Source organism: Carcharhinus amblyrhynchos, chromosome 8 (genome assembly GCF_965287045.1).
Source record: "Carcharhinus amblyrhynchos chromosome 8, sCarAmb.v2.hapA, whole genome shotgun sequence".
NCBI classification, from domain to species: Eukaryota; Metazoa; Chordata; class Chondrichthyes; order Carcharhiniformes; family Carcharhinidae; genus Carcharhinus; species Carcharhinus amblyrhynchos.
Window position 1 is genome coordinate 124,530,552 of NC_137331.1, and position 23,591 is coordinate 124,554,142.

A 23,591-nucleotide genomic window follows, 5' to 3' on the forward strand; every position below is an offset into this window, starting at 1 on the left:
TTTTTTTACAAAAACAACTGCTGAAAATGAAAGTGAAAACATACAATGCACATACAAAGATTAAAATATAGATAAAGAAAAATACTTAAAGGTGAGATTTCAAGTCAATTTCTGTGAGATATCATTACAGGTCAATTGCTTGAATCCTTGTTTCCGAAGTGAAGGGATTGAAACTTGAGGTTTTGTTTAGCAGTTGTGATGGCTTCTGCAGTTGAATATTCAGATGTTTGCCTTTTCAGATGCAGGTTTTTGCAAGTGAGAAATAAGGTTTCTTATTTCTCATTGATTCTGGAGTCCCTGCACTTGCAAATTCATAGAATCATACACCACGAAAGAGGCCCTTCAGCCCATCAAGTCTGCATCGACTCATTCAAAACACCTGAACTCCCACCAAATCCCATCTGGCAGCACTGGGCCCATAGCCCTGAATGTTGTGATGTATCAAGTGCTGATCCAGATACTTTTTAAAGGATGTGAGGCAACCACCTCCACTACCCTGCCGGGCAGCTGATGACACAAAGATGAGTGGAAAAGCAAATTGCGTGGAGGGTGTGGAAAGTCTGCAGAGGGATCTGGATAGGCTGAGCGAGTGGGCGAGGACCTGGCAGATGGAGTACAATGTTAGCAAGTGTGAGGTTATCCACTTTGGCAGGAATAATAGTAGGAGGGATTACTATTTAAAGGGCGAAAAGCTGCAGCATGCTACGGTGCAGTGGGACCGGGGGGTCCTTGTGCATGAGTCGCAAAAACCCAGCCTACAGGAGCAGCAGGTGGTCAGGAAGGCAAATGGAATGCTGGCCTTCATAGCGAGGGGGACAGAATATAAAAGCAGGGAGGTCTTGCTGCAACTGTACAGGGCACTGGTGAGGCCGCAGCTGGAGTACTGTGTGCAGTTTTGGTCGCTGCACTTGCGCAAGGATATTTTGGCCTTGGAGGGAGTGCAGAGGAGGGTCACGAGGCTGATACCGGAGATGAGGGGGTTAGACTATGAAGAGAGACTAAATAGACTGGGTCTGTACTCGTTGGAGTTTAGAAGGATCAGGGGGGACCTTATGGAGACGTATAAGTTAATGAAAGGGATGGATAGGGTAGAGGTAGAGAGACTCTTCCCACTCAGAAAGGACAGCAGGACTAGAGGGCACAGCCTCAAGACAAGGGGGGGGTGCAGTTTAGAACGAAGTTGAGGATGAACCTCTTCACTCAAAGGGTGGTGAATCTCTGGAATTCTCTGCCTGTTGAAGTGGTGGAGGCTACCTCACTAAATATATTTAAGACACATGTAGATAGGTTTTTGACAGACAAGGGAATTAAGGGTTATGGGGAGAGAGCAGGAAAGAGGAACTGATCCACTTCAGGTCAGCCGCGATCTTATTGAATGGCAGGGCAGGCTCGAAGGGCTAGATGGCCTACTTCTGCTCCTATTTCTTATGTTCTTATGTTCTAGGCAGCACATGCCAGGCCATCACCACCCTCTGGATAAAGAAGTTTTTCCTCACATCCCCATAAACTTCCTGCCCCTCACCTTGAACTTATGTACCCTTGGGACTGACTGTTCAACTAAGGGAACAGCTACTCCTTATCCACTCTGTCCAAGTCCTGCATAGTCTTGTGCACCTTGATCAGGTCACCCCCCTCAGTATTCTCTGCTCCAAGCCTATCCAACCTCTCTTTTTAACTTAAATGTTCCACCCCAGACAGCATGCTGGTGGGTATACTGCACCCACTCCAGTGCAATCACATCCTCCCGATAATGTGGCGAACTGCACACAGTACTCTAGCTGTGGTCTCACCAAAGTTCTGTTCAACTCCAACATAGCTCCCCTGCTTTTGTGATCTATGTCTCGATTGATAAAGGTAAATGGCCTTTATTGCCTGAACTCTTTCAGCAGAACAGTAGTTGATTTCTTAATGTCTTCCTTGTTATTCTCCCTTGGCCAAGAATGCTCTCTGTTGTTGTCTCTCAAGAAGTTATTCCTGGGTTTTCTGAACCCTGCCACACGGGATTTTAATTTATTTGATTTATTATTGTCACATGTATTAACATACAGTGAAAAGTATTGTTGTTTGCTTGCTCTACAGATAAAACATACCATTCATAGCGAAGGAAACGAGAGATTGCATAATGTAGTGTTACAGTCATCGCTAGGGTGTAGAGCAAGATCAACTTAATGCAAGGTAAGTCGATTCAAAAGCTTGACAGCAGCAGGGATAAAGCTGTTCTTGAGTTGGTTGGTACGTGACATCAGACTTCTGTATCTTTTTCCTGAAGGGACAAGATGGAAGAGAGAATGTCCGGGGTGCATGGGGTCCTTAATTGTGCTGGCTGCTTTGCCGAGGCAACGGGAAGTGTAGACAGAGTCAATGGATGGGAGGCGGGTTTGTATGATGGACTGGGCTACATTATAATCTTCTGTAGTTCCTTGTGGTCTTGGGAAGAGCAGGAGCCATACCAAGCTTGTATCCAACCAGAAAGAATGCTTTCTATGGTGTTCTGTAAAAGTCACTGACATACCAAATTTCCTTAGTCTTCTGTGAAATAGAGGTGTTGGTGGGCTTTCTTAACTATAGCGTCGATATGGGGCGACCAGGACAGGTTGTTGGTGATCTGGACACCTAAAAACTTGAAGCTCTTTACCCTTTCTACTTCGTGTCCATTGATGTAGACAGGGGCATGTTCTTCTTTATGCTTCCTGAAGTCAATGACAATCTCGTTCATTTTGTTGACATTGAGGGAGAGATTATTGTTGCCACACTAGTTCACCAGATTCCCTATCTCCTTCCTGTATTCTGTGTCGTCATTGTTTGAGATCCAACCCACTACGATGGTGTCATCAGCAAACTTGAAAATTGAATGAGAGGGGAATTTGGTCGCACAGTCAGAAGTGTATAAGGAGTATAGTAGGGGGCTGAGAACACAGCCTTGTGGGGCACCAGTGTTGAGGATGATCAGGGGGAGGTGTTGTTGCCTATCCTTACTGATGGTGGTCTGTGAGTTAAGAAGTTCAGGATCCAGTCATAGAGGGAGGAGCCAAGGCCCTGGTCATGGAGTTTGGAGATGAGTTTCGTGGGAATAATAGTGTTGAAAGCTGAGCTGTAGTCAATAAATAGAAGTCTGACATAGGTGTCCTTGTTATTTAAGTGTTGCAGAGTTGACTGCAAGGCCAGGGAAATGGCGTCTGCTCTGGACCTGTCAGTCAGTAGGCAAGCTGTAGTGGATCCAGGTAGTCTGGGAGGCTGGAATTGATTTGTGCCATGACTAACCTTTCGAAGCACTTCATAATAAGGGATGTCAGAGCCACCAGCTAATAGTCATTAAGGCACGCTACTTGGTGTTTTTAGGTATCAGGATGATGGTCGTCTTCTTGAAGCAATAGCTTTTTACATCCTTCTTTATACAGTTCAAAAACACAGGAGTAGCTGCTTTGTTAATTTTCAGTAAATAATTGTCCTAAATAAGCAAGGAAGTTAATTATGCTGATGTCCTTTGAAGTCCTTTCCTGTCTTCTGTTCCTTTAGAAGCCAAAGGGTTCTCACACCTTTTAGAAGATTCAGACTTAATTTCATTTCAAAGTCAACTCTTGAGATAAGAGTCTGACAAGGTTCCAACACAGTAAGAAGTCTCACAACATGAGGTTAAAGTCCAACAGGTTTATTTGTAGCAAACACCACTAGCTTTTGGAACTGGCTGTCCCTTCATTAGGTGGGTGGGAGTTCTGATCAGGAACAGGGCATATGAAGGCATATATATATGCATGCCCTGTTTCTGATCAGAACTTTCCACTCACCTGACAAAGGATAAGCGTTCCGAAAGCTTCTGGCATTTACTATGAAATAAACCTGTTGGACTTTAATCTGGTGTTGTGAGACTTCTTACTGTGTTTATCCCAGTCCAACGCCAGCATCTCCACGTCAAGGTTCGAACAAACAGAGAAACATGTCTATCCATGCTTCCGTTTTGAAAATAAAGGCTTTTAAACCCAGGTTTAAAAATGGAAATCTTTCTTTAAACTGTCCTTAAAATCCGTACTATCATTATACACATATGTGACAAAGGATGTGATGAACGAGTTGGAGAGTGAGATTAATGAGACAGCAGAGACTCAATTAGCCAAATGGCCTATAACACCTTTGATGAAATTCTACAACCTTAGACTTCATTTACCTTGTCTCCCAGGTAGGACTCTGGAGCTAGCCAATATAAATCACGAATAACATCAGGTAGTTCTTGTACATCAGCTACGACAGTATTACTCCGCTGGTTATAAACAACTGGAATGCTTTGCTTATTCCCAGTGAATAAATTCCATTTCTTCATTTGCATATGCTAAAAGAAAGTACAAAACCAAACTGAAACATTAAACTAAATCAATTAAAAATTGTTCTAGTGTGAAACTGGTGCTCTTTTATATATTAGCTAATTATCCAATAAATTTGTTGTGAACTGACCAAATATTGGTACACATTTTTATATTAACAAATAATAGAAGCATTAGTGGGTGGAAAGGAGATATACTAGGATGATACACAGACTGACAGGAAAGATTGAACAGGCTGGGGCTCTTTCCTCTAGAAAAGAGGAGACAAAATAGCTTAAGATTATGACATTGTTTGACAGTTTTGGTGTAGAGAAGTTTCCATTTGTGGGAGGTGAGATCTAGGAGTCAGGAATATAAAATAGTTATAAAAACAAACAGAAAATTACAGCACAGGAACAGGCCCTTTGGCCCTCCAAGCCTGCACCGACCATGCTGCCCGGCTGAATAAAACCCCTTACCCTTCCAGGGACCATATCTCTTTATTCCATCCTCTTGCTCTTTATATATGTACAAAAGCCTTGGGATTTTCCTTAATCCTGCTGGGCAATGAGGTTTCGTGACACCTCTTAGCCCTCCTTCTCTGTGCTTAAGTTTCTGTTTATGAATCAATCCAAAATGGATTTCTGGGCCTGAATTTTCAGGATGGCAATCGTTCAGCACCAGTCGTCCTGGGAGTCAGGGAGGGATGCATCCCCACTGACCCTAATAGTCCTACTGACAATTTTACACTCAATTGAGTGTTGATTGGCAGTAGATGGGACTTTAGTCTGCACTTGAATGAAAATCCAGCCTTCGACAGCTTGGCCGACAGGGCTGCAGTGGCTGGAAGAGTTACTGCAGTGCTGTGCTTGAGACTAAATCCTGGGATTGCAGTTCTGGTAAGTACCCATTGAGAGGAGGATAAGAGATGCTCTCGACAGTTGTGTGGGTGTGGAGGAAGGGCCAGAGCTCTCTGCTCCTGGAGGGGAGGGTGGCCCCAGGCTCAAGAGGCCTTTGATTGAGGTGTGCTACTCCTCCCTCCACACCCCACCCCCCACTAGATTGAGGATGAAAATATTTTCCAGTTTCCCACCTTCAGTTATTAGGTAGTCACTAGCCTAAAAATTGAGGCTAGGCCCGTAAGAAGCGAGTGAGTGTACAATTCTGACCTGAGAAACTTTTCACCCACAGTTAGAATTTGGAACTCTATACCACACGGAATAGTTAAATTGAATGGTATAGATGCATTTAAGGGGGAGCGAGATAAATAACAAGGGGAATAAAAAATAGAAAGATATATTGGAAGGGTGTGACGAAGAGGGATTGGAGGACATGTCTGTATTGCATCAACATCAACACAAGCCATTTGGGCTAAATGGCCTATTTCTTTGCTGTATGTCATGAAAATATACAGGAAATCCAAAAATTTGGAATATATTCTGTGCATTAAGTTCTGGTCATATATTTTAAGCTAAGAAAACAGGAAACAATTGGCCAGTAGGTCTAACGTCTGTCAGAAGGAAATTGCTAGAAAGAAGGAGGTGACAGCAGGATACTTAAAAAATCATAATGTGATGAGGCAGAGTCAGCGTAGTTTTGTGAAAACAATATAATGTTTAATTTTTTTTTGAGGAAGCAAGGTGGAAAAGGGAGATCTGTTGATGTTGTTATCCTGGATTTCCAGAGGATATTTTATTAGGTACCACATAAAAGGTTGCTATAAGAATATAAGAACATAAGAAATAGGAGCAGGAGTAGGCCATCTAGCCCCTCGAACCTGCCCCGCCATTCAATAAGAACATGGCTGATCTGATATTGGTTCAGTTCCACTTACCTGTCTACTCCCCATAACCCTTAGTTTCCTTATTGGTCAAAAATCTATTCATCTGTGACTTAAACACATTTAACAAGGTAGCCTCCACTGCTTCAATGGGCAGAGAATTCCTGAGATTCACTACCCTCTGGGAGAAGAAGTTCCTCCTCAACTCTGTTCTAAATTGACTCCCCTGTATTTTGAGGCTGTGCCCTCTAGTTCTTGTTTCCTTTCTAAGTGGAAATAATCTCGCTGCTTCTACCCTGTCTAGCCCCTTCATTATCTTATATGTCTCTATAAGATCTCCCCTCAACCTTCTAAACTCCAATGAGTACAGGCCCAGTCCATTCAATCTCTCCTCATAAGCTAACCCCCTCATCTCCAGAATCAACCTGGTGAACCTTCTCTGTACTCCCTCCAGAGCTAATATATCCTTTCTTAAATAAGGGGACCAAAATTGTACACAGTTCTCTAGGTGCGGCCTCACGAGTACCTTGTACAATTGCTCCATCCCTCTCGTGATAAAGGCCAACATTCCATTCGCCTTCTTGATCACCTGCTGCACCTGCAAACTGAGTTTTTGTAATTCATGCACAAGGACTCCCAGGTCATTCTGCACAGTAGCATGTTGTAATTTTTCACCATTTAAATAATAATCCATTTTACTATTATTCTTTTCAAAGTGGATAACCTCACACTTGCCAAAGTTATACTTCATCTGCCAGATCCTTGCCCACTCACTTAGCCTATCCAAATCTCTCTGCAGACTTTGTGTGTCCTCCATGCAATTTGCTTTCCCACTCATGTTTATGTCATCCGCAAACTTTGTTACCCTACACTTGCTCCCCTCTTCCAGATCGTCTATGTATATGATAAACAGTTGAGGCCACAGCATCGATCCCTACTGCCAACTGGAAAAGCACCCATTTATTCCAACTCTCTGCCTTCTGTTAGATAGCCAATCCTCAATCCAAGCTAACACTTTACCCCCAACTCTGTGTACCTTAACCTTATGCAGCAACCTTTTGTAAGGCACCTTATCGAACGCCTTCTACAAATCTAAATATACCACATCCACCGGTTCCCCTCTGTCAACCGCACTCATTATATCTTCATAGAATTCCAGTAAATTTGTCAAACATGACTTCCCCTTCATGAATCCATGCTGTGTCTGCTTGATTGAACCATTCTTTTCCAGGTTTCCTGCTATTTCTTCCTTAATGATGGATTCCAGCATTTTCCCAACTACGGATGTTAAGCTAACTGGCCTGTAGTTATCCACTTTTGTCTACCTCCCTTTTTAAACAGTGATGTTACGTTAGCTGTTTTCCAATCAGCTGGCACCTCCCCAGAGTCCAGCAAATTTTGATAAATTATATCTAATGCATCTACTATTACTTCTGCCGTTTCTTTTAGTACCCTGGGACGCATTCCATCTGGATCAGGGACTTGTCTACCTTTAGTCCCATTAGCCTACCCAGCACCACCTCTTTAGTAACAGTGATCGTTTTAAGGTCCTCACCCCCTACAGTCCCATGACTGTCAGTTATCGGTATGCTATTTGTGTCCTCCACTGTGAAGACTGATACAAAAAACGTGTTTAGGACCTTGGCCATTTCCTCATTTCCCATGATTCGATCTCCCATCTCATTTTCTAAGGGTCCAGCATTTACTTTAGCCACTCTTTTCCATTTTATATATTTGTAAAAACTTTTACTATCAGTTTTTATATTTTATGCTAGTTTACTTTCATAATCTATCTTTCCTTTCTTTATTGCTTTCTTAGTAGTTCTTTGTTTTTTTTTAAAGCGTTCCCAATCTTCTAGTTCCCCACTAATTTTGGCCACTCTGTATGCATTGGTTTTTAATTTGATACTCTCCTTTATTTCCTTAGTTACCCATGGCTGGTTATCCCTTTTCTTACATTCCTCCTTTTTCACTGGAATATATTTTTGCTGAGTATTGAGAAAAATCTCCTTAAAAATCCTCCACTGTTCCTCAACTGTCCCACCAACTAGTCTGTGTTCCCAGTCTACATTAGCCAACTCCACCCTCATCCTATCACATTCCCCATTGTTCAAGCAGAGGACATTGGTTTGGGACCCTACTTTCTCACCCTCCATCTGAATTAGAAATTCAACTATGTTGTGATCACTCATTCCAAGAGGAATATGAGATAAGAATATATAGTACAGGAGGTAACATTTTGGTATGAATAGAGGAGTCGTTACCCAATGGTAAACAGCCAGTAGGGATAATTGGGTCATTTTTGGGTCAAGAACACGTTCAACCAGAACTGGCAACCCAAATACGTTTATAGATCTGAAAGCTTTCCAATGCAAGTTCTTAAATAAAAACTTGCATGCTTCCTTAATTACATCACTTACTGCAGAGATAAACTACGTTTGGAGAAAATTCAAAATTGAGGATGTGGTTTCGTCACTCACTTTAGTTCTGGATTTATTAGAACTTCGACATTCGTTTGTTACTCCAAAGCAAAAACAGCTTGTGCAGCCTTTGGGATTGACTGGATCCAGGTGAAATGAGCCAGGTCGACAGGTATCACATCGGGCACCTATAACGTTCTCCTAAGATGATAAGAGCAGAAAAATTTTAAGTTTATGTAAATATTATTTTACACATTGAAAGTAATGTTTGGATCATTCTGAGATTAAAGGTGGGATTTTCTGCCTCCCCAGTGGTGGGCATCATCATGGCTGAGGTAGGAAAATTTGGACAGTGGTTTGGTCAGGTCACTATGTTTCAATGCTTAGCAGGTGTGGTAGCATCTGTGCAGAGAAAGCTTCATATGGAGACAGTGGCGTAGCGGTAATATCACTGGACTAATACTCCAGAGGCCAGGCTAATATACTGGAGATGTATGTTCAAATCCCACCCCACCAACTGGTTGAATTTAAATTTAATTAATAAAATCTGAAATTGAAAACTTGTTCCAGTAATGGTGGCCATGAAATTATCATTAATTCCCTAATGTCCTTTAAGGATGGAAATCTGCAGTCTTTATCTGAGCTGACATCCAGATGCACAGCAATTTCACTGCACTCTGAAATAGTCTAGCAAGCCACTTAATTTAAACCTTTTAGAACTGAAGTGAGGAGAAATGTCTTCACCCAGAGGGTGGTGAATGTGCGGAATTCATTACCACAGAATGTAGTCGAGGCCAAAACACTGTCTGATTTCAAGAAGAAATTAAATATAGCTCTTGGGGCTGAAGGAATCAAGTGATATGGGGAGGAAGGGGGGATCAGAATATTAAATCTAATGACCAGCCATGATCAAAATGAATGGTGGAGCAGGCTTGAAGGGCCAAATGGCCTACTCCTGCTTCTAGTTTCTATGTTTCTATGTCCAAGGGCAATTAAGATTGGGCAACAAATTCTGGCCTTGCCACTGACACACACATTCCATGAAAGAACTGTGAGAATGGATGTTATTTTTTAAAAATATTTTTGGTGCATATAAAGAAGGTTGTGTGTCTACATGTATGTAAGTAATATAATTAAGGCATTAAAAGGTTAATGTAGACAGCAAGTCTGGGAGAATTGAGAGATGAAAGGAGTATGAGTGTTAAATGCATAAGTTTGTAATGAAGCTGGGGACAAACGGTTTTATGAGTAAATAAGTAGAGTTTAGAATGTACATAAGGAAATGGATAGAGAATTGAGTTTCAGTCTTTAAATCTCAAAAGGAGTAAGCTTTTTACAGCTTGCTTAAATGGGAAGATTATGGAACTTTATTTGACTCAACAGCGGGGTTGTAAAGTTTTTCATAGTTTAGAAAAGCCACGTTCTAAAATGTGCTGAGAACAGAGGAATTACAGAGGAAAGGGAAAAGGGACCTTAAGATGTAATCTTAAAATTAAAGTTAGGCTGCTTTGGGGTGATAATGGGAAACACTTCTTCATACAAAAGGTAGTGGAAATCTGGAAACCTCAATGAACTCTTGAGGCTAGAGTTCAATTGAAAATTTCAAAATTGAGAATTTTACAAAAGCAAAACACTGCAGATGCTGAAGGGTGGCATGGTGACACAGTGTTAGCACTGCTGCCTCACAGCGCCAGGGACCCAGGTCACTGTCTGTGCAGAGTCTGCATGTTTTCCTGTGTCTATGTGGGTTTCCTCTGGGTGCTCCAGTTTCCTCCCACAGTCCAAAGATGTGCGGGTTGGGTGGACTGGCCAACCTAAATTGCCTCAGTGTGGGGGACTAACAGGGATTATATGGGATTGTGTGGATAGAGCCTGGGTGGGATTGTTGTTGGTGCAGGCTTGATGGGCTACTGGCCTCCTCCTGCACTGTAGGGATTTTATGATTCTGTGAAGTCTCAAATAAATTGGAGAAATTCAGTGGATCAGGCAGTATCTGTGGGGGGAAAGAAAGAGCTAATACTTCAGGTCAACAATCCTTCATCAAAACTGAAAAAAGATAAAACTGTAATAGGATTTGAGCAAGTGGAAAATGTTGGGTAGGGGGAGGAGAGGCAAAGAAGAACAAAAGGGAAGGTCTGTGATGGGCTGGAGGATAGATTTGATCGTTTTTTGTTGGTTAGGAGCATTAAGGCTTACAGAAACAAGGTGGAAGTACAAAAAGAAATGATGCTGATCAGCTGTGATCTAATGAAATGATGCAACAAATTCAAGGAGTGAAATAGCTTTCTCTTGTTCCTAGGTGCTTTGACACATGCTTGTATGTTAAAGCAACTGTGTGTACATGAAAGTTATTCTGAAATCATAGTAAGCTTTCAAACACCACTCTAACATCATAATTCAATTTGCCATAATTTTAAGATAATCATTAAAATTTTCTTCTGCATATGAATGTAATGCTTTGCAATTAGAATATGTGAGTCATAGGAGACGATCTTACCAGAACGAGTGTGAAAACGGGAGAGATTTAGATCTGTTTTTCAACAAGGCCATTAGTCAAATCACATGGCACTCTGAGCAATAAAAAAAACCTCAATCTGTTTTCCACTAGTAGGAGAAGTGGGCATGGTCTAAATTGCCCGAAAGTTGGCTGATAGCAGCAGTGCGCCATTGCGTATGTGAAGGTTTCTGTGCTCTAAGAGCACAGAGAACTATCAATGCCCCTGTTGCTATAGCCAACCTTCATGGCCAAGCATTCCCACCAATCCGCGCCACTGCAGGTCCCTTCGGCAGTTCGTGACTTCCCTGCCTGGAAGGATCACGGTCCCCCCATCGCCCCTGCCCCCACCAATCACTACTGCAGAGAAGCGGCGGTCCCCTCTCCCGCCCCCAACTGATCACTGCCACAAAGTACACAGCAGTGTCCCATACCCCCACCCCCACTACCCCCCCCCCCCCCCCTCCAAACGGCCTGCCCCCAGTATGCCCCCACCCCCTCAGCCCCATCCTTTGGCACTGCCAACGCACAGAAGAAGGGCATTCAGCCCATCAAATCCATAACACTTCCCCCAGAGAAATCCAGTCAGACACACTTCCCAACTTAGTTTACTTCTTTCCTGTGCCCACCCCAATTTCCTTTTGAAATCACTGATTGATTCTGCTTCTACCACCCTAGTTTTATGGTCACCATTACTGGGATTAATTTTTAATTAAGGCTGTTGGGAGGAATCCCAAAGCTCTCAAGTGGACCAACTATTGTCTACTTTGCCTGGTTCCCAGGCCAACACTGCAGGGGGGCTTCTGCAATGAAAAGCCTGGACTTGTTAGAGTTTAGAAGAATGAGGGGAGATCTCATTGAGACGTATAAGATGATGAATGGGATGGATAGGATAGAGGTGGAGAGACTCTTCCCGCTCAGAAAGGACAGTAGGACTAGGGGGCACAGCCTCAAGATAAAGGTGGGGTGGTTTAAAAACAAAGAACAAAGAACAACCCAGCATGGGAAACAGGCCCTTTGGCCCAACGAGCCCGCGCCGCCGCATCACCCTACACCTATTCTACCCTGCATGTCTACGAATGGAACCCTTAACTTAGCCAGATTCAGGGGAGAATAGTGTCAATTTGGTAAAACCAATCAGCCTAAGAGCACATCTTTGGGGTGTGGGAGGAAACCGGAGCGCCCGGAGGAAACCCACGCAACCACAGGGAGAATGCGCAAACACCCACAGACACAGGCCCAAATCCATGTATCTGCACAGCTAGCAGTGCTAGTCACCGAGTTGAGGAATGGAGTTGAGGAGGAACTTCTTCACTCAAAGGGTGGTGAATCTCTGGAATTCTCTGCCCGTTGAAGTGGCAGAGGCTGCCTCGCTAAATATTTTTAAGACGCGGGTTGATGGGTTTTTGATAAGTGAGGGGATTAAGGGTTATGGGGAGAGGGCGGGAATGTGGAACTGATCCACTTCAGATCAGCCATGATCTTATTGAATGGCGGGGCAGGCTCGAAGGGCTAGATGGCCTACTCCTGCTCCTATTTCTTGTGTTCTTATGTTCTTAGGAGACCCTCACCGAGTCACAGAAGGCCACAGCTGAGGGCCACAACAGGCTTCTCGAGATTCTGTGGCCCATTGCTGAGAGGCTGCAGAACTTGCAGGAGACCGAGCGGGACAGCGCTGAGACACAGCAGGTTATGGCTGCAGCCTTTGAGAGTATGGCCCAGTCAGTGAAGATTATGGCTGAGGGACTGCAGAGCATGGCCCAGTTTCAGGGGACACTTGCTGCTGCCTTTGACAGGTGACCCCCGACTCAGAGGACCATCACAGAGAGCTTGACCACCATGACAAGGACACAGGTGCTCCTCCAGGACTGGCAGGGCCAGGCGATGCTGGACCTTCTGAAGCTCACTGCAGAAACATGGCATCCCATGGAGTCACCCAGGGGACCACAGGAATCCAAAGGGAGGAGTGAGGGCTCGAACTTGCGCTGGGACCTTCCACCCATGAGACTGTGTCTGTGGCTACACCTTCTAACTCCCCCTTTCCTGACACCAGGGCATCTTGGGAGCAGTGGAATGAAGAGGGTGTCATGGATATGTCCCTTACAGCTGTGCCGGCCAGGGTCCTTAAGGTCCAGACCCTCCAGAGGATGCTCGCCAAGGGCACTGCAGGCCACAGGGTGCCAAAGGCAGATGGCCACTTTCACCCTCTGATAGGGAGATATCGCGATGTAGTGGTAGGCCACATAAGGTTAAGAAGTTGTAGCGGCACTAAGATGGCATGGGTGAAGGGCAACACTAGGTAGATGGAATAGTTATTCACTTAGTCACTTAAAAGACTCATGTTCACATGTTTTTATATTCTCACTTGTTTTGAAAGCACTGTTATTGGCAGCAATAAATGTTATTTCACCCCAAACCTGTGACTAACTTGTCTCTCTAATTAGCGTCTAACAGGAATGCACTTACCCTGACAGTCACCGGAAGGACCCTGCATGTTGATGTCAGTGGGGGAGGCCCCTCAACGCACTGCTACTGAGAAAATCAAGGTTCAAAGAACATAAGAAATAGGAGCAGGAGTAGGCCATCTAGCCCTTCGAGCCTGCCCTGCCATTCAATAAGATCATGGCTGATCTGAAGTGGATCAGTTCCACTTTCCCGCTTTCTCCCCATAACCCTTAATTCCCCTGTCTATCAGAAACCTATTTACCCATGACTTAAATATATTTAGCGAGGTAGCCTCCACCACTTCAACGGGCAGAGAATTCCAGAAATTCACCACCCTTTGAGTGAAGAAGTTCCTCCTCAACTCTGATCTAAACTGCACCCCCCGTATCTTGAGGCTGTGTCCTCGAGTCCTGCTATCCTTTCCAAGCGTGAAGAATCTCTCTACCTCTACCCTATCCATCCCTTTCATTATCTTATACGTCTCTATAAGATTCCCCCTCATCCTTCTAAACTCCAACGAGTACAGACCCAGTCTATTTAGTCTCTCTTCATAGTCCAACCCCCTCATCTCCGGTATCAGCCTAGTGAACCTCCTCTGCACTCCCTCCAAGGCCAATATATCCTTCCGCAAGTGTAGCGACCAAAACTGCACACAGTACTCCAGCTGCGGCCTCACCAGTGCCCTGTACAGTTGCAGCAAGACCTCCCTACTTTTATATTCAATCCCCCTCGCTATAAAGGCCAACATTCCATTCGCTTTCTTGATCACCTGCTGCACCTGCAGACTGGGTTTTTGTGACTCGTGCACAAGGACCCCCAGGTCCCTCTGCACTGTAGCATGCTGCAGATAATTTACTGGCTACAGCGGGTGGCATGCACTGGCATTCTCTGCCATAGCATCCCCAGAGGTCAGGAGAGATTCCTTCCCACATCCCACCTGCCCCAGGGCCCTGCATGGGGGTTTAGTGCTCCCTTACCCACCACCCAGACGTGGACCCAGGTGCCAGCGTGCATGTGGAGCTCAGGCAGGAGTCAGAATCGTTTGTACCAGGACATCATCACAACAGTGCATAGTGAGTTATCATCACCCTCCTGCCTGCCACAGAAACTCGCTAACTCAGTGTACCCAAGCCCACCACATTGGTGTTACAGTGTAGCCGGAGATTGTAGGTCAGGGCGGAGGAAATGGAACCCAAAGCATGTGGTTATTAGGGTGTCCCTCACATGCCTGATCCTTGCTGCCACTAGCCCTCCAACGCCTGGGTGGTGTTGCTCATCATTGTCCTCCTCTTCTTCCCCTCCTGCTGGCCGGCCTCCTCCCCAGCGATTGCCCGGCTAGTCAGCCTCCTCCAAAAAGTCTCCTTGCTGCTGCACCAAGTTGTGTGGGGCACAGCACACTACCACAATGCAGGATGATATCAGGGGCTGTACTGGAGAGTCCCAATCAGAGCAGTCCAGGCACCTGAACCACATTTTGAGCAGCCCTATGCACCTCTCCACTTTTGAATGGGTGGCATCAGTCTGCGGCCTCTGCACAGGTGTCATCAGCAAAGTCTGAAGCGGGTATCCCATGTGTCCCATAGGCCAACACTGCACCCTGGGCTCCTCCTCAAAGACTTCTGGGATATCAGAACTCCTCAATATAAAGCTGTTATGCATGATGCCAGGGTGTTAGGTACAGAGATGCATGATAGTTAGCTGATGGTTACACACCAATTGCATATTTATTGAATGGAAGTCCTTTCTGTTCATGAATCTTCCTAGATTCTTCACCGGGGCTTTGAGGGCAATGTGACTACTGTCTGTAGCCCCCTGCACATTTGGCATGCACGTGATGACTGCGAATCCTGCAGCTCAGGCTTCCTGCTGGGCCTGATTCAGGTCAAATTGAATATACTGGCCAGCCCGGGCACACAGGGCATCCATGGCCTTCTTGCTATAGTTGTGGGGGGATGGTTGGGAAATGCCACAAAGGTTTTCACTCGTGGTCTGGAAGGACCTGACTGCATAAAGGTTTAAGGTGGCCGTCAGTTTCACAGCTACCGGGTGTGGGTGACCTGCCATGCCTCGAGATGCTAGGTCCTGCAACAAATGGCACAGGGACGCGCTCAGTCCTTTCAGAGCCAGAACCTTCGGTGACATGCAATGTTTGACAGCTACTCAAAGGACATCTATGTGCAGAACTGTTGGGTTCTCCGCTCCCTCCTTCTCCTGCCATACCCCTCCCACCCTACCAATTCCCCACCCCTCCCCCCAAATCGAATGGCAGCCACGTCCTGCCTCATGTGGGCATCTCCCTCTACTCCTGTGAGTGGTGTAGCCTGGGCCTCCTTTGCTTGCAAATCATCCTCCTGCTCCTCCTCCTCATCTCCAGCAGCAACCAAAAGAACAGCAAAATCAATGAGTTGCATTGCAAAAGCCATCTCATCGCTCTAAAGGGGTGGAATATGGGGAAGGGGAAACTCAGGTGGAGGGGTTACAGATCTTTCCTCGCCCCCAAGCTGGCAACGCAGCCCCCCAAATGGAGGCCATTCCCACTATTGGCGTCACGCTCGATTTTACAACATTTTCTTGCTGCAAACGGACATAATGAGGTCATAAAGTTCTGCCCACTCTATCAAAATGGCAGAAATAGGAAAGAGATAAAAAGGAATTCATTCGGCCTTGACATCCTAATGTCTGTGTAAACACAAAGTTGCAAAATCTTCTGATTTGCTCCCTCTAACTAATTACATCTTTGCTGTTTTAATTTGTTTTTCAAACTGACTTGTAATGTTTCTCGTTCCTCAGCCTGGCAAGTCTCCCAATACCCAGCCAAGCTAAGATCAGAATTTCTGCTAGTGATGAACAGCAGACACAATCTGTGACTACAAATACATTTATAATGCTGAAAAGTTCCAACCCTTATGAAAAGTGGCTATTATAAACTATAAGATATTTACTGTATGGCTCTTTATCGATTTACAGACTATTTTTGCGAGGATGCAGAGGAGGTTGACTGGCATGCTACTGGGATCAGGACTTTAGTTATGTGCAGAAACTATAGAGACTAATATTATTCTCCTGAGAGTAGAGAAGTTTAAAGTGAGAATTAACATAACATTCTAAAGGGAATTGGAGAAATACTTAGAAAGAACAAATTGGGCTATAGGCAAAATAAGATTAAGCAGATAGTACTTTCCAAGAGTCGGCACAGACACAGTGATCAAATATCCTCCTTCAAAGTCGGATGCTCCTCTTAACATGAGAATATTATGCTGTAGAATAATATTTCTTTATCAGCAATTTTCTGCTATGTTCCCTGAGAAAATGGTTAAACACCTGAAGACTGACCTTGCAAAGACATTGTCCGATTATGGGATCACACACACCCGGCAGTGTTGCTTCACGGTTACAGTTACAGGAAACGCAGTCCGGGTAACGGGAATAACCAACGGAACAGCGGTCACACTGACGACCTGTTACTTTTGATTTGCATCTAAATGGAAAAAGTACATGAAATTAAATTGCTCAAAGCAGGTCTATGGAATACATTTCTTTCCAAAATAATCTGACTCTCAGTATTTTCAAATATATTTGTTTTTGGATGAATATTATAATTTTTAAAGAAGCAAATTTTAAGATCCCGGATCTTTTATTGAATGACAGTTCCACTGCCCGTTTCCAGCCCCATGACAAATCATCAATCCCTGAAGCTGAAGTTATCCATACCTCCATATCCACACTCTCCTGACTGCCCTTCCACCTGCACCCTGCATTAAATTGCATTCACCCAAAATGTTGCTACTCTAACCCACACCATATTCCATTCACATGTGTTTCCTGCTCATTGACCTACAATGGCTCTGGGTCCAACAGCACTTCCTTTTTAAAAATCTGAGCCTTGTTTTTAAAGCCCTTCATGGACTCACCCCTCTCACTCTCTGTTATCTCCTACAACCCTGCAAGGTACCTATGCTCTTTCATTGCTGGCCTGCTCCATAATTGGCAGTCTCCTCTTCAGCTGCTTAATCCCTAAATTCTGGAATATTTTCACCTTCCTTTAAAATGTTCCTTAAAAACTACCTCTTTGATAAAGCTGTCATAGTATTTCTTTCCACAGCTTGATGTGAAACTTTGTTTAATAACACTCCTGAGAAATGCCTTGGGACATTGTATTACATAAGAACATAAGAAATAGGAGCAGGAGTAGGCCATCTAGCCCTTCGAGCCTGCCCCGCCATTCAACAAGTTCATGGCTGATCTGAAGTGGATCAGTTCCACTTTCCTGCTTTCTCCAATGTTTCAAATTAAATATTAATTTAATATTTAATTAATATTCAAGATGCTATGTTGTTAGTTTGTCACCAACTACTTCAGTGAAGTGAGTGAGGAATTAGAACATTGTCTATATTGTCCTACCTACCGACACTGCCCAGTCTGTAGTTCAGTGACATGAGTGCGAAATTACAATGTTGTCCACAAGACCATAAGACATAGGAGCAGAATGAGGTCACTCGGCCCATCGAGTCTGCTCCGCCATTCAATCATGGCTGATTTTTTTCTCATCCCCATTCTCCTGTCTTTTCCCCATAATGCCTGGTCCCCTTATTAATCAAGAATCTATCTATCTCTGTCTTAAAGACATTCAATGACCTGGCCTCCACAGCCTTCTGCGGCAAAGAGATCCACAGATTCACCAGTCTCTGGCTGAAGAAATTCCACCTCATCTCTGTTTTAAAGTATCGTCCCTTTAGCCTGAGGTTGTGCCCTCTGGTTCAAGTTTTTCCTACTAGTGGAAACATCCCCTCCATATCCACTCTATCCAGCCCTCGCAGTCTTCTGTGAGTTTCAATAAGATCCCCACTCATCCTTCTAAACTTCAACGAGTACAGACCCAGAGTCCTCAACCCTTCCTCATACGACAAGCAGTACTGTCCTACTTACCGACACTGCCCAGTCTGTCGGTTACAGTCTGGGTTTGCAGGTTTGATGATTCCTTCCCGTGAACAGTTACATTTTTCACAGCCAACCAAAGGATGGAAACTGAAGGTCTGTTTCTCACATGTCTCACACGAAGGTTTAACAGTGTGCAGAGGGCAGATGCATTGGCCCGTGACCTCATCACACAAGCGACTTCCACAGTTGCAAGCTTAAGACGAAACAAAAAATGCAAGAAGTTTGCTTAATTTTCCCAAATTCAATATTTTATAGCAAATAAAATTTTGAATTGATAAGACAGAAGTAGATTCATTGATGCATAATTTTCCCAAATAGGTGGAAGTGATTTGGCAACTTAATCTTTCAACAAATTCTAGAAATTCATTATATAGACCTACATAAAAGTTATTACATGAAAACAGCCTATTCTGCACAACAGTCCATGTTTGTCCTTCATTACTATCTGTATGGTATAGAAGCTGTGCTCAATTCTATTACTGTTGGTCTTGGGTAGATTGGTTCGGACAGGAAAAGGGTCTGTCTTCTCTGCTTGTTGTCAATAAAAACTGACCAGATCCCTCAAAATACTGGCAATTGGCAGAGGGGACTTTGGAGGTGGTGGATGTTTGGAAATTGCAACAGAATCACGCCCGGCTGGCTCTGCGGCACATTCTGTGCTTTTCATGGATGCAGGCTCCTAGAGGTCTGCCTGAAAACAGTGTACATCTTATTAGGGTACTTAATAAGGCAATCAACCACTATTCCAGTGGCAGAGTGAAATTTTTCTGATCATGCATAAGCCCCTTGCTGTATCAGAAGCCAGGCAATGTAATAGAGACAGCTTCACAGTGGGAAGTGTGAGGTGTGAAACATTTGAGTCCATTTATTAACTTGCCTGCTACTCAGGTCTCCCAACAGAAGGCATGGTAATATAACCACTTCATGAAGACTGATTTTCCCATTAATGCACTTGTTGCAATGGCAGCCATTCCCCTCTGACAGAAGGTGCTAGTGTGGCACAGTCACTGCTCCTGGGTTCTGTAAAAGAGGCTGAAGGCCCTTTCCACAAGCCATGCCGAATCAACTTCCCAATGCTGGAGCACAGTCTCCATTCTCACTTGGCAGGACACCAGAGGCAGCTTCTTAACTGGCTTCCTCTGGGAAGTTCACAAATGAAATTCCACTACAGCTACTTCCCGATTCCTGATCAGGAACTGAGCCCAATGTTGGGCTTGCCATCCACTCAGGAACATTTGGTCCATAAGGTAATATGGGTCAGTTGAAAATTGGTATTGGACAAAATTATTTGAAAAGGGAAAAAGAAAAGGAACTTTAGTTATCAAGTAAGTCTGGAGAAGTTGGGACACTTTTCCCTGGAGAAAAGGTTAGAAGAGATTTGTTGGAGGTATTCAAAATCTTGAGGGGTTGGACAGAGTAGATAAGGAGAAATTGTTCCCACTCATGAAAGGATTAAGGGCACAGATTAAAAATAATTGGTAAAACAAACAAAAGCAATATAAGAAAATCTTTTCACACAGTGAGTGATCGGATTATGGAATGTACTGCCTTAGATTGTGGGGGAGGCAGTGCATTCCAGATCCTAATCACTAAAATTTCAAAGAGAAGAGACAACTACAATGGGCTGAAAAGCCTCCTTCTTTAGTGTATCAATCTACAATTCCATAATCACGTCATCAGAGGAGGGGAGGCAGGGCTGACAGCAATAGACGATAGATTCCACTTGTTTGATGATGATGCTATGTCTCCTTTGATACAATGGCTTATTAAAAGGGAAGCTCAATTCAGGATATCATAGAATCCCTACATTGCAGAAGAAGGCCATTTGGCCCATCGAGTCTGCACTGACAAAAACTGCACCCAGGCCTTATCCCTGTAACCCGACATATTTATCCCGCTAATTCTTCTAATCTAGGCATCTTGGGACACTAAGGGGCCATTTAGCATGACCAACCAACCTAATGTAAACATCTTTGGAGTGTGGGAGGAAACCGGAGCATCCAGAGGAAACCCCACGTAGACATGGGGAGAATGTGAAAACTCCACACAGACAGTGACCCAAGCCAGAAATCAAACCCAGGTTCCTGGAGTTGTGAGGCAGCAGTGCTAACCACTGTGCTACAATGTCACTGTGATTTGTTTTATAACAGTTTTGTCCAAAACAAAACATACATTAATAACAAGATAGAATTCATTGAGTCTTATGTTGTCAAACTGTATCTAAATTTCTAACATAATTACTTCTTGATTATACAGAGGTTTTACTTACGTCGACAATTGGGGAACATAAAATAACCAGTGGCGCATCTGTCACATTGACGTCCAATTATATTTGGCCGGCAGCTACACTGGCCTCCAAATGGATTACATGCAGGGCTAATGGCACCTTCTCCATTACACTGACAGGATAGAGCTCCATTATTGTAGAATGCCACCAGTGACTTAGCAGAGTCCACACAAAATCTGGATGATGTAGCTGGACTAAAACACAGAATTAGCACAGATCTAAACTGATATTTATGCTTCACATAAACCTCCTACTATTTTGAGGTGAATTTCATTCCATCAAAGACAAGCTTATCATGAAACCCAACAGAAATGTTTGTGCGAGCTGGGCTTAGAGGGGATCCCATGGCAACGTTGTCTATTTGGGCACACATGCCAGTAAAACTGAAAACAACTGAACAGTTGCTGAACTGATAAGCTCAATGAGTACTGAGTCACACAATGGCAGTGAGGTTAGATTGTCACGATATACTGCTATAATGGAAAAATCTATGGCTTCCTTACTTGGAACATTGATGAATAGGCAATTAGGGATGGGCAATAAATGCTGGCCTTGCCAACAGTGCCCACTTGCTGTGAATTAATTAAATTAGTAGCAATGTAGAGTGAGCACATGGATACAAGCATTGTCATCTATATGCAAGTCCTGTATGGTCTTCGCAAATGTGAAGAAATCCTTTTAATGTGTATGTGGAAAACATGTTCAAAACTGGTTGTGACAATCCACCCAATTCATGCTGTGCAGAACTGGTCCTAGAAACGATAGGGCGTAAAGGTACATTAATGTCCTGATCAGTGCCAGTCGGAAAGCACAAAATGTCTTTTTTCAGCAATGCATCTGTAGTATTCACTTTAACCACTCCCTGTGGTAGCAAAGTAAATATCCAATTCTCTCTAGATAGTTCTGCATTCTTCCACCTTGAAAGACAAGAGCTGAAATTTTCCGACTGTTCACGCCTCTCTGCCACTACAATGGGGTGGCACAGTGGCATAGTGGTTAGCACTGCTGCCTCATGGTGCCAGAGACCCAAGTTCAATTCTCGGCTTGGGCACTGTCTGTGTGGAGTTTGCACAGTCTCCCTGTGTCTGCCTGGGTTTCCTTTGGGTGCTCTGATTTCCTCCCACAGTCCAAATCTGTGCAGGTTATGTGAATTGGCCATGCTAGATTCTCTCTCAATGTACCCGAACAGGCGCCAGTGTGTGGCAACTAGGGGATTTTCACAGTAACTTCATTGGTGTTAATGAAAGTTTATTTGTGATTAATAAATAAAACAAATAAAAGAGAGGATTGAGAATTTGACGTTCAGCCAAATCTCTGTTTACTGCAGTGGGACCTGAGGATCTCACTGTGAACAGTCAGTAATTTCCAGCCCAGGGGAATCAAGAAACAATACTTTTCACTGTATGTTAACACACATGACAATAATAAATCAAAACAAATCAAATCAAACCCCCTGTGACCTCTCCTCCAAGCCACTCACCATCTTGACTTGGAAATATATATATTTTTTATTCTTTCATGGGATGTGGATGTCACTGGCTAGGTCAACATTTGTTGCCCATCCTATTTGTCCTTGAATTGAGTGGTTTGCATGGCCATTTCAGAGGATGTTCAGAATCAGCTACATTGCTGTGGATCTGGAGTCACATATAGGCCAGACCAGGTAAAGATGGCAGATTTCTTTCCTTAAAGAACATGAGTGAACCAGATGAGTTTTTAATGACCATTGATGACAATCCCATGGTCACCATTACTCAGACAAGCTTTATATTCCAGATTTACTAATCAAGTTTAAATTCCATCAGCTGCTATAGTGCGGTGTGAACCTATCTCCCCAGGATATTAGCCTGTGCTCTGCATTACTAGTTCAGTGACATTATCACTATACATCACCATCTCCCACTAAATCACCACTCCAGAACTGTAGCTGGATCAACATTCTTGAACTCTCTCCCTAACAGCACTGTGAATGTGCCTACACCACTGCAGCGGTTTAAGAAATTGGCTTCCTGTCACCTTTTCAAGGGCAATTACAGATGGGCAATAAATTCTGGCCCAGCCTGAATTAAAAAATTGTCACCACAATCTGGGTAAAAAGGTTTTTCCTCAATTGCTTGTTAGATTTATTCATCACTATCTTATATTTATGATTCCCCCCATAAGTAGAAATATTTTAAGTTTCTTTATTAGTGTCACAAATGGGCTCACATTAACACTGCAATGAAGTTACTGTGAAAATCCCCTAGTTTCCACACTCTGGTACCTGTCCGGATATACTGAGGGAGAATTTAGCATGGCCAATGCACCTGACCTGAAAATATTTGGACTGTGGGAGAAAACCGGAGCACTCGGAGAAAACCCAGGGAGATGTCAGGGGTAAGTTTTTCACTCAGAGGGTGGTGGGTGCATGGAATCAGCTGCCGGCAGTGGCGGTGGAGGTGGATTCAATAGAGTCTTTGAAGATACTTTTGGATAAGTACATGGGACTTAGTAAGATAGAGGGTTATAGGTAAGCCTAGTAAGTAGGGACATGTTCAGCGTAACTTGTGGGCCGAAGGGCCTGTTTGTGCTGTAGTTTTTCTGTTTCTATGTTTTAGACACAGGAAGAACATGCAGAGTCTGCATAGTGACCCAAGTTGGGAATTGAACCTGGGTCCCTCCTGGCACTGTGAAGCAGCAGAGCTTACCACTGAGACACCTTACCACCCAGTACAACAAAGTCCAATTTTTGGATGTAATAAAACCATGTCCTTCAAATGAATGCGAGAGATCTTAAAATATTTGAAATAGAGCAGGGGATTTCTTCCCAGCTGGGAAGAAATTTACCCTGAAAAGGGGTAAATAGGGCTAATATCTACTCCTCAATCAACATTTGTGGGAATTTTCTGTGTGCAACTTGGCTGCTTTGCTCTCTACAACACTGACTATACTT

The 23,591-nt window shown here is 43.9% G+C and overlaps 1 protein-coding gene across 1 annotated transcript in view; it reads right to left on the bottom strand.

Moving 5' to 3' along the window:
• lama3 (laminin, alpha 3) overlaps positions 1-23,591 on the bottom strand; it is a 462,187-nt gene that overhangs the window by 186,713 nt on the left and 251,883 nt on the right. Inside the window, exons 33-37 of the mRNA XM_080194758.1 lie at positions 20,642-20,853; positions 18,361-18,565; positions 16,768-16,912; positions 8,556-8,696; positions 4,163-4,324 (exon numbers count right to left, since the gene is read on the bottom strand). Of these exons, the coding sequence (XP_080050884.1) occupies positions 4,163-4,324; positions 8,556-8,696; positions 16,768-16,912; positions 18,361-18,565; positions 20,642-20,853 (865 nt within the window). The remainder of the gene's footprint in view (positions 1-4,162; positions 4,325-8,555; positions 8,697-16,767; positions 16,913-18,360; positions 18,566-20,641; positions 20,854-23,591) is intronic.